We start from the raw sequence: 14,714 nt of genomic DNA, 5'->3' as shown, positions 1-14,714 counted from the left end.
CGGGGCGGGACCTCGGCGCTGACTGACACTCATTTTCTGGGCCATAAAGCACAAAAAAGCAGGCAATTAAAGAAAGATTTTTTTCAGTTTTTTATTCACAATCCTATTAGCAAATAGTAAGGTATAAACTTGCCTCTGAATAGCCAAGTTATGTATCAATGTAAGACCATGCACTGTCTTATATATGTTACATTAAATACTTGTGTAACTCTACAAGACCACATCTATCACCTCAGAATATTTAAAAATTAGCATGGAACAAGGCAAAGAATAACAATTAAATTAGATGACTACAAGAGAACAAAACCTCTAAAGCACTTTTGTGAAACAGAACAAATCACATTTCTTAATTTAAAACTCTCAGGTTTCCCATTCAGCTCTGTGGTGTGTCCACGTGTCCTTCCTGCAGGAGACCCGAGGCTTTTACCATGGATCTCCCAGAACATACCCATGAAAAACAATGAAAATTACATTTTCAGCAGCATAAAGTATCTCAAATCTACAGAATTAAGTGGTTATTGACCAATCTGAATCTACTCAATGTTTCTTATATCAGTACTAATGTTGTCTTGATTTGATTCTGGTAAAATTAAAAAAATCTGACACTGGCAAACACATAGACAGTATCCAAGGCACTTATAAGTAAGGGATTTTAACAGTTTTTAGTGTAGAAATTAATTTGATAAATATGATTTTAATACTCTTTAGTTAAAATACTTTTACTTGCTCATACTAATACATAAAATGAACTAGGTACTCTACAAAAATAGAAGGTATGAGGCCCTCATGTAAAGCCAGGAAAATATACTATTATAGAATTCCAATGAGAATAATTACATATAATTAATATATTTTTTTTAATATTCCCTGAATTGCACTGTGAATTGTAGCCATTTCTGCACATCATGCCCTATTCCCTGTGCTCAGGAGGCAGCAGTCTCCTGTCTGTAAGCTGAGCTACGTGCTCTGATAGTTCTTTTGGTTTATAATAAATCAGTATTTCCCTAGACTGCATGAGTGGAATATGCTAACAATAGCACAAATAATAGGTGTCATAAAAATAGTGACACTTTCTTAAGGAGGCTTTCACTTGATCATAAATACACCAGCACACAAGCTTCTATTTCTTCTCTTGCATGTGATCCCCGAGGCTGAGCCCGAGGAGCTGCTGCTGGGTGAGCCAAGGGATACCCACAAGGACTCCTGAGAACACATGGTGAGCGTGGAACCATCAACAGCTCCCCTTACTAGCTTATCTTTGACCCATTGCCAAAATAAATACAACAAATTATATTTCAAGTGTCCTATAACAAAATTAAAGATATTTTAATATACAACAGTATAATGTGAAACACAATGAGAAACCTTAACAACATATAAAGGACACTTAGAAAAAAGTAATTCCTTAAAGTGTTCCTCTGAAGAACTAAACCCCACGTCAGAGGTGCCCCCAGTGACCTGGAAGGCTGGGCTTACCTGTGTCACCCCGGGGTAGGAGAGATGCTCCAAGAGCAGAGGAACGTGGCTGAAGTCCTTCCCTTTCCTCTGTGCTCAGTGCAGTTCCAGCTGGGATGATGCTGAGTACAACACGTCTGAGAGCTTGCAGAAGAACCCCCCCTTCTGGTAATGCAGTGTTTTGAGTATGTGCACTGAGATCAGATGGAATAGGAGAGATTCACTGGAAAACCTCCCCAGGGCTCTGAGGATCCCTGTTTGCAGTGTGCAGTGGGATAACAGCACAGGGCATTGCTGCCTGTACTGCTCAGGGCTGGTTCTGTAACTCCTGGCACTGTGGCTGAGACAAACATGATCTGGAGATGTTTTCTGAAACACTGCAAAAGGATTGTAAACTATCTTGGCACTTGTTTGTGCTTGCCATTCCTTTTCACCTTGCAGATGAAAAGGCAGAAGGAATTTCTGTGTACAGAGTGGCACTGTGCTTTAGAACAAGGATTTTCTGCTGCTTCTCTGTGTGATCACTTTTGTTTCCTTCAGTCAGGGCTGATGTTTCTGATCCAAATCTGCTACTTAACCTTACATGAAAAGCACATTTTTACCATCTTTCTAAGGAAGAGACAGTCCTTATTTCTTCTTCTAAGCTGGTCACTGCTAATAAATCCTTCCAAGTTATGATTCAAAAAGTTCAGAACTGTTTAACTTGTCTTCTTCATACAGCAAAATGTTTTCCATGAGCTTCTTTTTTTGATCATTTATCTGTATTTTCCAAGATGTCTCTCTGGCTAAGGCTGAAAAACAAAATGCCCAAATATTGAGAAAAAAAAATCCATCTTGTCTAAGGAATAGATGATAACTCTAAAATAAAAAAACCAACCAACCAAACTAGCTTAGGAAAAATATCTAATAGAAACCCACAAAACATTGTGTGGATTTAGTAGTAAATTCATAATCAAGGAGAAAAGATGAAATGTTTAAAAGTAGGAAGAACCTAAGCAATCCTGGAGAAGAAAGTGGTTTGTCCCTGGTGTGACCCCAGGAGGGCACCTTTACCTTGTGAAGCACAGGAGGAGTCCAGGCTGTCCTGGGCACAGGAGCCCTGGGCAGCAGCTGCTGGCTCTGGGACACCACCGCCCCTGGCACACGCCACGTTCCTCTCCTGCAGTCCCTGGGCACATTTCTCCTGCTTGACCCTGTGACCAGAGCCTGCCACCTTTTCTGAAGTGCTGCAGCTGTGGCCAGGCAGCTCCTCTGTGGATTTTTCTGGAGGATTCCATACGAAACTACTGGACTCATCTGATTCACAAGGGACCCGTGACACGTGTCCGCAGTAGGTGTCGGGTGCCACGGCCCCCATGGAAGGGGCACAGGGGCTGGCACTGCACAGGATGGCTGCCTGGGCACTCTCCTCTTTATTCCCCACTGCAGAAGGCACATCCATGCTCACACTGGCAGTCTCATCATCCGTTTCCTCTGGAGTGTTCATGGAGAAGCCGGAAGTGCTGCTTCCACAGATGTAATGTTCTCTTAATTTATTTTCAGCCATTTCCATAATTTCAAGCACCTGTTTTTAACAACCATATCTGTGAATGCAGAATAATTCCTGTACCCCTGCTTACACATATTCTCCTATGTCAACACTCCCAAAAACAAGTAAGGCATGAACATTGTCAGCTCCTCGATGACAAGGAGACTGAAATGTTGGTCATGTATTTAAAATATTACCTCTGCTATGTTACAACTCTTCTTTCTCAGGCAGAGGCAGATGGCTGAGGCAAAATCAACTGCAACCTCTTCTGGCAAGTGTCCTGCTTTCCTGTCTAGGTATTTGCAGCAGATTTCACTGGCAGCCAGCTTTTCCAAACTTTTTACTTTGGAGTGTGAGCTTTCTTTCGCTGTTTGAATTTCATCAGCAATCATATCTTTCTGTTCAAAGGAAGGAGATGCATTAGTGAAGGCAAAATGAACACAAGCATTTATTTCTGCCTCAGTCTCTGAGAATGAGTATTGCCACGTTTGTCATTAGTGCTCCTCAATGGCTGGTTCACAGACTGAGAAGGTTTAAGAATCTCCATTCCTGCAGCTGACAGAAATGTTTGTTTCCACAGGAGAGAAAAGGGCAGAGGCTTTCTCTGCCTGTGTCCAATGCCAAATTCCCTAAAGCAGGCCCAGCTCTTCTTGGCTTGTGCTGCTTTAGATAGGGAAGAAAAAGAGCCAACACTTGTAGAGCAGCATTCTTGCTCAGGCCTTTGTGACATGTTAAAGAAATCAAAGATGTAGGATCTTTGATTTTCTGAACCCCTTTGAACGTTGCTGAATTGCTTGGAAATAGTAAGTGACAGAACTGTTGTTCTCCCCTCCAAGGCTTCAGCCAGATGGGAACTCAGGAGCACATCCCTCAGAAGGAATGCAGGTGGAGGCTGCTCTCTGCAGATAGTGTCAGTGATTCAGTGAGCCTGGCTCTTCTGGTTGCTTGTGGAAGTAGAACGTGTAGCTCCAACCTCACCTTGGGAAACTCGCCTGGTTATCAATTCCAGGCAAGAGTGCAAGACACAAACACCTGATAAACATGATGATGAGCACCTGCAGTTCTCACCCAGCCAGGTTTCCCCATCAGTGTGGCTCAGACACCTCTTTCTGGCACACAGAAAACGTGCAGCAGCATTTCAGCACAAGGCTTTGTCTCTTAAATAAGCATGGATTTATTCTGGAGTTTTTCCTAATCCAATCAGGCCAGCACTCAGCAGTGTGAAATGGGAATATCTATTCTGCCTCTGTTAAAGGCAGGCAAGCTACTGACATTAACAGAGCCTGGATATGGCTCCTAAACATCCCTTCTTCAGCACGTGGTGCAGCAGATGGCAAATATCAAACTGTATTTAAGTAAAATTAATTTTATGACAGCAACCCCATTCACTTGTGTTGGTGTCCATTATTCCTTACCAGATAAATGGGGTGTCTGCCTTCATCCAGTGCCTTAAGCCCCGACAGCACCTCTGCTAAGACCTAGAAAGTGTATTTGAAAGATAAAACAGTTTGTTCAGAATGAATTACAATTTTAAAAACTAGTTTTGTAACTGAAGAAATATTGAACTGCCAAGGCATTTTGATATTCTATTTTTACTTCAGATGGCTTAACAATGCCAGCTCTGGGCATTCATGAGACTTTAGAACTACCTCCAGAGCCAAGTCCAGATTTTATAGTTAGGTACAATAGATACTGTTGAGACAAAGGATGAGAAGAAAGTCAAGCTAAATGTAGATAAGAAATCACACTGAACAGAGTAACTTCTTATTTAAATGAAACACCTGGAGACAGGTGACATCACAGACTATCAATTATTTTTGTTGAAATTCCAGATTACAGGTGATGTTTGTAGCAGCTCATGTGGCAATTCTGCAAGAATTCTGAGAACTTGACTTTTTATAAACAATCAGCACTAATATTTTTTTTTTGCAAAAGGAAACACTTGTCTGTTGTTCAAAAGATTCACCTCACTTTGCCACAAACTGAAGTATATTTGGAGTGTGAACATAATTAAAAACAGGATTTCAACACATTCTAGAGCCAGCAATTATGATATGAAACTGCCAGCAAAACAACTACATGAGGCACTTGTTCTTATATCCAATTTCCTGTCTAGAAGCACCGAAGAATGCAATAGAGCATGGAAAAAGGAGCCATACCACACCACAGCTGAATACATCCACTTTTTCTGTTAACTTCCCATGTCTGACAAAATCTTCTGGCAGGTAAGTAAGAGAAGCTTGTAAGACTTTGGTTTTCATCACGGCATATTCTGATTTTTTATCAGCAGAATGCAATCGCAGGCCAGAATGTCCAAGCTTTGGTGTAAAGTTTTCATCCAACAAGACATTTGAGCTGTGATAAGGACAGAGAAATAACATTATTGGTCAAGTCATTACTTTAACTTGAGGCAAAGAATTAGTTTTACGCTTCTGAAGTTAAGCACTGAAAGTGTCCAGCATTTTGCCTGCTGCATAGGAGTGGAAGGACAGAGAAGGGTAGAAAGGAAGAAGGGGAAGAACAAGCACTCAAAAAATTACTTCAAAAGAATATACTTCCATCATTGAGGAAGGACAGACAGGTTAAACAAGTAAGGGTAAAGGCCCTACAGAACAAGGGACAGCAGAAAATACTGCAAATGGATTTCCAAATTGCAGAAGTTTTAGTCATTACTATTAAAGAAATCCTGGAATTATCAAGTGACCAAGGAAGTGCTGATATACCAAACCCCTCACCTTTTGATATTCCCATGAAGAATTCCACAATTATGTAAATACTGCACAGCTCGGATGACTCCCTCAGAAATGCTGATTCGCATCTCCCAGGTCAGTGGAGCGTAATCATCCTGCAAGGGAGGGAGAAAAAAAATCTTTATTTTATAGACTAAAACACTGTAAGACATTGGCAGTTTTGAAAACCAAAGGTTTAGTCTGAGTCCCAGTCAAAACTCCAGGAGAGAGCTGCAGCCTCTCTGGTGCTTGCAGTCAGGGTGTTTGGGCACCCTTTTGTTCTGGTTGTTTCTCAGAGTCCAAAGAGCTGCGATTGTTTCCATGCAATAGCAGGGCAGGACTGGCAATCACAGGCAGATCCCAGCCCCAGATCATTGCTCACCTGGCACTGGAGCTTGTTCTGCAGGGAGCCATTAGACAGGTATGGGTATATCAGACAGTGCAGGCCAGTTTCCACCGAGAAGCCCAGCAGCTGCAGAATGTTGACGTGACAGCACCTGCAGGTACAGAGCAGCAATCGTTTGCAGATGAAATAAGAGCAACACAGAAAAATACATCCTGATCTGGACTAAGTGCCTAAATTCAAGGCAACTGGAATGGCGTGCTGCAGCTGGAAGCACAGCTGGAAGCACAGCTGGAAGCACAGCTGGGCCCCGGGCAGGGTGGCAGGAGCCCAGGGCAGGGCAGCCCTGCCCAAGCAGGGGGCACGGAGGGGGCACGGAGGGGGCACGGCTCCCTGCCCACCCCAGGGGCTCAGAGCGGCCATGCCAGCGCAGGCACAGCCCTGGGGCCCACAAGGCAGCACTCCAGCCTCATCCCAGCCTGCACAGAGCCCACAGACACCCCCAGGGCTGACCAAACACCCCCTGGCAGCGGGACAGGCACCGCTGCCCCTGAGACACCACTCACCGAAAGCAAATCTGCACCTCCGTGTGAAAGAACCTCTGGGTAGCATTTGGGCTTGTGCATTCCAGCTGAAAGATGAGAACGTGCAACACAACATCAGTCATAATTAACAAGGTGCTGCATTTACACAGATCTGTCAGTCTCCTGCTGCTGAGCTGCTGCAGGCAATGGGCAAGTACCACTGATGGCAATGTTGAGTCAAAGGCAATAATTAATTGAGAATTAGAACAAAAACATTGTAAAGACACCCCTGATGCAATCATCAATGCAGGCTACTCCCACGGATAGAGTTAAATATCCATCACGGGTGTTTGCTGGATCTAGGTTTACTTATTTACATCATTTCCTTTTTATCTCCTCTTGTGTAGCCATTCCGGTTCCTTGCCCACACAATATTAAACAACAACTGCTAACAGGAAAGAGATGCTAACAACATATCCCCTTCCAGAAAAAGGTGCAGTACTCGCCTCTTTCAGCCTTTTGATGACATACACTGTGTTGTTCCTCTGACCTTTGTAGACATCTGCAAAAGTACCTTCACAGATTCTGTTCTTGTCACTGAAACCGTCCGTGGCGTTCGTAACTTCCCTCTGGGCCCACAGGAGACTCCCGCTGGGGAGATCAGCCATTGTCTCCTGCTGAGGAGTAGAAGAGCTGCAAGGCTAGACATTTGTAGAAGAAACAAGTTTATCTCATGAAAATCTCCGTCCTTTTTGCTTCTTTCACGTGTCACATTTTCTTTTCCATGATTTATGCAATCACTGTGATTGCTGAATGAAAATGAAAGGTACTGTGCAATCACTCCTTAGGGTGCAGGTAATACATAATGTTGTTATGATGTAAAAATTTTGCATTGCAGAAGTGACTTGAAATCAGTTACCAATTTGCATTTCCACCTTTCCCAGAAAACAGACTTAGCTTTGTTTAAAAGTCCATATATTTATGTGATGTTAGTTTAAGCTACAAAAAATAGTAATCTTTATGGCTATGAGACAGCTGGATAAGAAAGTGGTGTCCCTCATAATGTATTTATGCTCTGGTAGGAACTTCACATTCACTTCTGGAGCACCTGGTGTCGGTTTCACAATAATTTTTTGCTTCCAGTGTGGCAAGTCCTAATACCACTTGTAATTAGAGTTCCACTGTAGCCTAATGATGCAACTTTCACAACCTTAATGTGCACCAGACCTGAGGAAACAAAGCATTAACTCTTTCTCAAGAAACTCTGAAACTACTGCACTCTTTGAGGTAATCTACTCTCCTGGCTGGTACTCCTGAACCATGTTACTGTGGAAGAGTTTAAAGCCTCAAACAAAATAAACCACAGAAATCAACCATGATGGCAGCAGAGTGTGCCCACGGATCTGGGAAACACCCTGAGGTGTCAGCTAGACAGTCTGAAAGACAGGAGAGCTGAGGGAGGCAGGGACAGGAAATGTGTGCTGGAATCGTGAGGAACATGAGGAAAACTTTTCCCACAGAAATGGTTAGGCACTGGAACAGGGGCTCAGAGAGGTGATGGAACCTCCTCCATCCTGGTAGATTTTCCGCTGTCAACTACTCAAGGCTCTGGATAGCAACACTTTAATTCAATACCAGCCCAATTTTGAGCAGAAACCACATTTTAAGTATAAAATGAAAGTAAAAGATGTATGCAGTTCTGACTGGTCAATGCTAACTACTGCCCTGACCCGTGATCACACCAGAAATGGTAAGTCCTCTGTAAAATCTACACTGGAGAGCTCTTCAAACTCAGTTGTTATTTGTGGGCATGTTATCCCTTCCAAGCTATGCAGTATGCAATACTGTACATTTTTCCCTCACTAGTCCTTCACTGGCAAAAAGAGATGTAAACCATAAGGAGTCCAATTGAAGCATTAGTTGTCTATTCAGTCCAGACCCACTGTAACTGAGCCCCACATGTTCACCAGGTCTATGGCTTTTTGTACAAGTAGAGGGATAAACTGTTAACTAAAAAAACGTGGGATGTCATAAAAGCAATTTTCCTTCTTATGGTCAGTGAATACTAAGGGGATTTACCTTCACACTTGATGAGACAGGAGGACTGGACTGTAGGGAATTCAAAAGGTCTCTCGGGGGAGGTGGTGGAGCAGGGAGGGAATACAAGGCTCCTCCAGAAACGGCATCTGAAACTGAAATAACAGCATTGAAAATACACCTTTTATAATACCACAGCCTGTGACTAACTATGAAGGTCTGAGAATTATGAAGGTCTGGGGTATTTTGTTGAAGTTCCTGACCAGGGATAATCTCTGACAAGCTGTGAAATGCTGTGTGAAGACAGGGAGCTGTCTTCCTGGTTCCTGTTTGCAGGAAGACTGCTGGGGACACGGAGCTCCCTGTGTCTCTGCTGTTGCAGATGTTCTCCCACATATGTGCTGGGGTTCTCTCCTTCCCTCTCCCACACAGAGGGGATGCTGACCCCTGCCTGGTTCTCTGCTGGCACAGAGAGAAGGACACAGGGCAGGAAATGCATGCACTGGTCTACTCTTAGCAGGGAGCCAGGAGGGACCATGGCAGTCAGAGCCCTGGGATCCTGAGATCCCAGGGACAGACACAGCCAGCATCTCTCAAGGCCAAAGGAGCTATAGGAAGGAGGAGCAGGAAGCAGTGTGCTAAAGTCAGGAATAAACAGGATACAGCAGTGCTAGGAAAAAGGCAAACACTGCAGTGTGCCCATGGTGGAGCTCAGGGCTGTCACTGTCCCATCCTGACCTGAACACGCAGCAGCCTGGGCTGTGCAGTCACCTCATGGCAGAGCCAATTCCAGCCTGGGACTGTACTTACTGCCTGCTGAGTCTGGGGATGGCAACACACTCATCTCCTTTTCTTTCTCTCTCCTTTTGCCTTCTGTGGGAGGTACAGATGTGATCTCCTGTTTGGGGGGCTCTACTGGCTCCTTCTTCTCAGGGCTGGTAACGTTGGAGGCAGATGTCCCTTCAACACAGAGCAAAGGCAAGATGAGGAAACACTCTCCTATACAAAACTATTTGCAATGAATACTCATACTTCTACTTATGGAACAGAAACAAACAAACCAGAGACAATCTAGGAAAAACATAAAATTGGTCAAAGCTCAAGACTTACTGGTATCTAAGGGAAAATTAAAGGCTGAATTATCAATTCATTACAACTCTAACACATCCTGTGCTGTACATAGCTTGGCAAAATTTGAGAGTCAGGCCTGAAAAAGCAACTTGAAGTCAGGTTAAAAGAACGACAAAGATGTTTTTGGTGTACAGGGACTGGAAAAACATGTACATCTGAGGGAGAATTATTCAAATGAGATTAGGCTACAGTTAGGATAGGAACAAAATAAAGTACAAAACTTCAAGATACTGTGATATAGGAGGCTGTCAGAAACTCCTGAAGAAGCATGTGAATTCTTATCTGTAAATACATTTAAAACTGAGGCTGAAAAGGAGCCTGAAAATGGCCTGTGTGCACTAGGGGTGATATAAGGCCTTTCTAGTCCCTGAGAACAACATTTTCCTGGTTGTAGCTCTAAACTTCTGTTTCTACCAGGCACCTTTTATCAGCAATACATTCAGCATTTTCTTAAAAATCAAAATTAATGTTTTATTTTTACATAAAATAAAATAAGCTCAAGTATTATTACATGGGGGTTTTGTCCTGTTGTTCTATCAGCCTTGTATCTTAAGCACAGTGGTGATCTCAGAATCAAACGTGCCAGGCCTCTGTTTGCATCTGAAATCAGGTAGCAGCCCTGTGTTCTTTGATTTGTGCAAAGCCCAGGGCGTATCTGGAACAAGCAGGAAGCTGTATGTTTGATGTGTGAGCTGGGCTACTTGACCAAGAGTCAGTGAACCGTGGGAGAGAAGCCAAGTCATGGCAGGTTCAGGCACTGAGGCTCAGGAGCAGCAGTACCTGAAGAGCACTAATGGTAGAAATGGGCATGTTCTGCTTGGGGTTTGTATCCACTTTCTTTAATGCCACCTATGAATTCAGGTTTGAATGAAACTAGGTCTGAAAATTAAAACTCAGAACACTCAGGTATGTTTGTTACCGTGCCAGAATGCTATGGAATCCCAAATGTACAGATTTTGGAAATCAGCCATCGAGCAGTCTGCAGGCCTTTAGTTAAAACTGACAGTTGTTGGTGTTTTCCTCCTGTAGTTTAACCTAGAAGTCTCAGAAGTTAGAATCTCTTCCCTCATTCAACCTACTTTTTCAGGGTTTTTTACGACTTTTGCAACTTCCTGCACATCAGACAAACAGGGCAGTACTGCAGCTAAAGAACTGACATAGAAAAAATTATTATGGTCATTCAGAAGTGGGACTAGGGAGTGGAAGAAACTGTTGAACAGAGATAAAACTCTTTGGGAAATAATCTTCCAGCGAAACACCTCCCTGTGTACTGTGTCCTATTCCTCTAAGCTGGAATGAATGGAATTATGGTGATGTAAGGACCACTATGTCTTCTAAAGTGCCCAACAGAACAAGCAATGTGTCCTCCATATCAGCCCCAGAGGGATCACCTGAGTAAGTATATTCAGACACAGAGAAAAAAGCAGAAATAGTAGATAAAAACTTTAAAGATTGGTCTAAACCTCTGGAAATCACTTCTGCTTATGAGTAAGCACATAGTGAAATGACCATATTGGGTTAATGCCGGAAAAAATTAACTACTTCTGCATGGCAGAACCACAAAATAATCCAGACTTCCTGCCACTTACATTAACATGAAGTTTTGCTATGGACCTCAATATAAAAGACAACAGTAAGAAGCTTTTTAATTGCACTTTTGCAATTTGTTGCATTTGAATTGATCTGGGACAAAATTAATACCGATCATCCAGAACCATAACTAAAAAGTGATCACAGGATTTTTCTCTTCCATCCTCTTTTAAGCCCCCTTTATCCAGCCTTCGTGTTGCTTTACAGAACCCAGAGTCAAAACCAAAGCCACCTGGAGCTCCCTGTGCAGCCACAGAGCAGCCCAATGGCACAGCTGTCACACAGCTCTGTCGGGTTTATCACAGCAGCTCAGGAGCTCAGTGAGCTCAACGGAGGATGCCCATTTCTTGTCACGATCTCTCAGTATTTACTCTCCCTGCTCACTGTCTAGCCCACAGATATCGTTACAAACACCTCTGTTTATTTGCATCAGCCAAGTGCAATTTTGAGAAGCCAAGCTTTTCCTCAGGAATCCCAAAGCGTACTCCTCCAGCCTGGAGGAAGTTGATGGGGTTTTATTTTTAACAGGGAAAAACACTCAGTTTTTGTAGCTTGTGGCAACTGAAGTGCAAAAAATCTCAGAAATATTTTTGAGAAAGCTCAAAAAAAGAACAAAAGGTAAGTGACAGCAGCAGAAGGGAAACCCTGTGGTTCCTGTGCCAGGGGCACCTTGCGCAAGCAACGGTGACACTGACACACCACGGGGAGCAAAGCAGGCAGACCCCCAGGGGGATGGTGTTTCTCTGCAGGGATGATGATCATTTTTGTCCCTGTTGTGTCTCTACTTTTCATGGCCAGTTGCTGGAAGCTGCTCTTGTATTGCAAGCCTGACTCTGCATTTTACATGACCAGAGAGGCCAATCATACCTGGGTTTTGTGTGAGCAATCTCGGCAGGGGCTGTAACATGCTGCCTCCCAGGATCCAGTGATCCAGTGCCACAGGACCCTCTGCGTAGCCTCTGTGTTCTGAAACCCCATCTGATGCATAAAAGACCCAGACCAGGTTTGGGCACAGGTTTTAACCTGTCTCCCTGGCACCTCTCTAAGGGTCCAAGATGGGCACTACAAAGGTGGGGTGATGAACTGGGGGAACCACTGAGTCCTCCTGTGTCACCTCTTCCCTCCCACCACCAATTTAACTTAGAGAGAAGAAAATCACAATCAGTGGAGACATTTTAGGATTTGAGGATGTGACTCCCAACAAAATGTTTCTTTGGCTAGCAAGGGAGATGTCCTGGGGGCGGGGGCTGGATGCTGTGGGGAGCAGCAGAGACCCGCAGGAGAAAGGGGCAGCTACTCACAGTCCAGGATGACCTGAGCTGCTCGGTAGAGCTGCAGCCCTTGCAGCAGGTCCAGGAGCTGCTGCACTGTTGCCAGCCTCACTCCCCACCACCACATCAGCTCCCTTGTGATGCTGATCCCTGTCTTCTCCATGGACTTGATTTTCCGTAGCTCAGTTTGATCAGTGATCACGTAGGAGGCTGGTGAGAGAGAACAGATATTGCTGTTTAAAAACTAGAGAAAACTAGCAAGGCAAGCAGGTAAACAAGCAAGTTCACTTTTGCATTTGCACAGTTTTAAAAGAAAGGATCACAATAAATTAGCTAAGCACAAAGCAAATTCTGTTCTAAAGTAAGATATATATCCCTTTTCTTCCTTCTGCTATTCTGGAAAAATGTTGTTATATCATAGACGCTCAAAAAAACCCCCCCAGTTACACTTTTCAGCATATTTTCCCTGTAATCTTCTTTCTCCTTAGTACTTTCTGTACCAAAGTAAGTTCAGATTAAATTCCTGGGGTGATTCTCCCAAATCAGGTGACAGCAGTCAGTGGTGTGGCTGCACTCCTGCCTGCATTCCTAAATCCCAGTGCTGTGGGGAGCCAAACAGCAACTGAATCACCTGGGTGTTAGTTACGTGCTGATAAAGCTATCAGGGAAACACAGGCAGTTTTAGGAGCAGGAGATCCCGTGCCAAGGCTGACCCTACAGGCACATGCTGGTCACCCCCTGTGCTCTTCCCATCTCGCTTTCCCACCCGAAACCCACCTCCCTCACAGCGCTCCATCCCACACCTGCAGCACCGGAGGGGCTGTGCCTGAACCAGAGGGGCCGAGGCCTGCGCTGTGTGTGTGGAGACAAAGATTCCCGAGTTCCCACCCCAGCTAGTTTCAGAAGGACGTCAGAAATACAGTTTTATACATCTGAAAGTAGCGGAGATGAATCCCTCCCTACATTCAGGAAGATTAACTGGGGTAAGAGCTTATTCAGCAGACAGTTAGGGAAGTCTTGAATGAAATTTAATCATGTCAAATAAAGGAAGGTCAAATCATGTCAAATAAAGCACTAAGAAAAGATTCAGGTTAGAATTTTCTGGACTGGGATACAGACCCAAAAAAACCCCCAAACTACATTTTCTGTACTTTTTGACTGGACATGGCCAGGACCAAGAAAAATAGGGACAGAAAGTATGAGAAGACAAATAAAGTATAATGAAAAGAAGAAAGAACAAACCAGAACATCCGACCAGATGTGAAGGATGTAGTGAAAACAGGCAGTGAGAAGCGGCAGGAGTTGCAGCGTGGCCGGAGAGCGAGGGGAGGGAGCCTGGCTGCCCGGGAGGAGCCAAGGGAACACAGAAATCCGGAATTCCACCTTTGTTCGAAAAACAAAACCAGACCAGTGCCCGGGAATTCCCTGTCTCCAGGAGAATTCCCCGTCTCCAGGATGTGCTCTGCCGAGCGCTGGGAAGGGCTCGGCCGTGGGTCCCAAACGCTGCTGCCCCATCCCCGCCAGCCCGCGCCCTCACCGAACCGCATCCAGTCGTATTCGCTGAGGCAGTCCATCTTCTGGCAGAAGTCCTCCAGCACCCAGGCGGGCATGCTGTGGATGTACAGCGCCGGGGCCGAGCCCGCCCTAGGGGCGAGGGCCGGCGGCTGCAGGGCCATGGCTCCGCGCTCCGCCCGTCCCCTCAGCGGCGGCCGCGCATGGTGCGCGCCCGGGATCGCCGCCCTCGGCCTCCTCGGCCAGGGAACACGCGGGTGTTCTCCCGAAGCTTCCTCTTCTCCGAGACCTGTCCTCCCGGCCCGTCCCAGCCCGGCTGCGGGGGAAGGGCCAGCGACAGACACCACGAGCGATCCCCGGCAGGCTCCGACCGCAGCGCCGCTTCCTGCTCCTGACGTCAGGCCCCAGGTGCAGATCACATTTTCCTTTCCGTGAGCGGGTATTGCTCCAGCCTGGTTGCCACAGCGCGGGGTTCACGTGACGGAGGCCGGGGCCGGTTTCCCGAGTGTTGCGCAGGCGGCACAGCCCGTGTGGGAGCGGGGCCCGCCCCGGGACGCTCGGCCCGGGACGCTCGGCCCGGGACGCTCGGCCCGG

The 14,714-nt window shown here is 45.3% G+C and overlaps 1 protein-coding gene across 3 annotated transcripts; it reads right to left on the bottom strand.

Moving 5' to 3' along the window:
- Window positions 1–77: 77 nt before the first annotated feature.
- On the bottom strand, window positions 78–14,561 carry IRAK2 (interleukin 1 receptor associated kinase 2). 3 transcript variants are annotated; one of them, XM_027702582.1, is made up of 13 exons: window positions 14,146–14,561; window positions 12,639–12,818; window positions 9,427–9,576; window positions 8,659–8,771; window positions 7,086–7,256; window positions 6,622–6,686; window positions 6,095–6,209; window positions 5,719–5,828; window positions 5,143–5,338; window positions 4,399–4,461; window positions 3,181–3,381; window positions 2,509–3,019; window positions 78–2,246 (listed from the first exon to the last, which is right to left on the bottom strand). In XM_027702582.1, exons 1-13 carry the CDS (start codon window positions 14,282–14,284, stop codon window positions 2,128–2,130), a joined length of 2,133 nt encoding a protein of 710 aa, XP_027558383.1. In that variant the 5' UTR covers window positions 14,285–14,561; the 3' UTR covers window positions 78–2,127. The 3 variants fall into 3 exon arrangements, with proteins under 3 accessions (XP_027558383.1, XP_027558384.1, XP_027558382.1); XM_027702583.1 differs by having other exon boundaries at window positions 7,086–7,253; XM_027702581.1 differs by having other exon boundaries at window positions 7,086–7,280; window positions 14,146–14,560.
- Window positions 14,562–14,714: the final 153 nt, after the last annotated feature.

Source organism: Neopelma chrysocephalum, unplaced genomic scaffold (genome assembly GCF_003984885.1).
Source record: "Neopelma chrysocephalum unplaced genomic scaffold, ASM398488v2 Primary Assembly neopelma1_189, whole genome shotgun sequence".
Lineage (NCBI taxonomy): Eukaryota > Metazoa > Chordata > Aves > Passeriformes > Pipridae > Neopelma > Neopelma chrysocephalum.
The sequence above is the reverse complement of the archived record's forward strand: the minus strand, read 5'-3'. Positions and strand labels throughout refer to the sequence as shown.

Coding starts and splice junctions, on each gene's coding strand:
- IRAK2 (XM_027702581.1), bottom strand. CDS start 14,284: ATGGCCCTGCAGCCGCCGGCCCTCGCCCCTAGGGCGGGCTCGGCCCCG. Junction 12,819..14,145: donor ATACGACTGGATGCGGTTCG/GTGAGGGCGCGG, acceptor CTCTCTCACCAG/CCTCCTACGTGATCACTGAT. Junction 9,577..12,638: donor AGCTCAGGTCATCCTGGACT/GTGAGTAGCTGC, acceptor TCTGTGTTGAAG/GGACATCTGCCTCCAACGTT.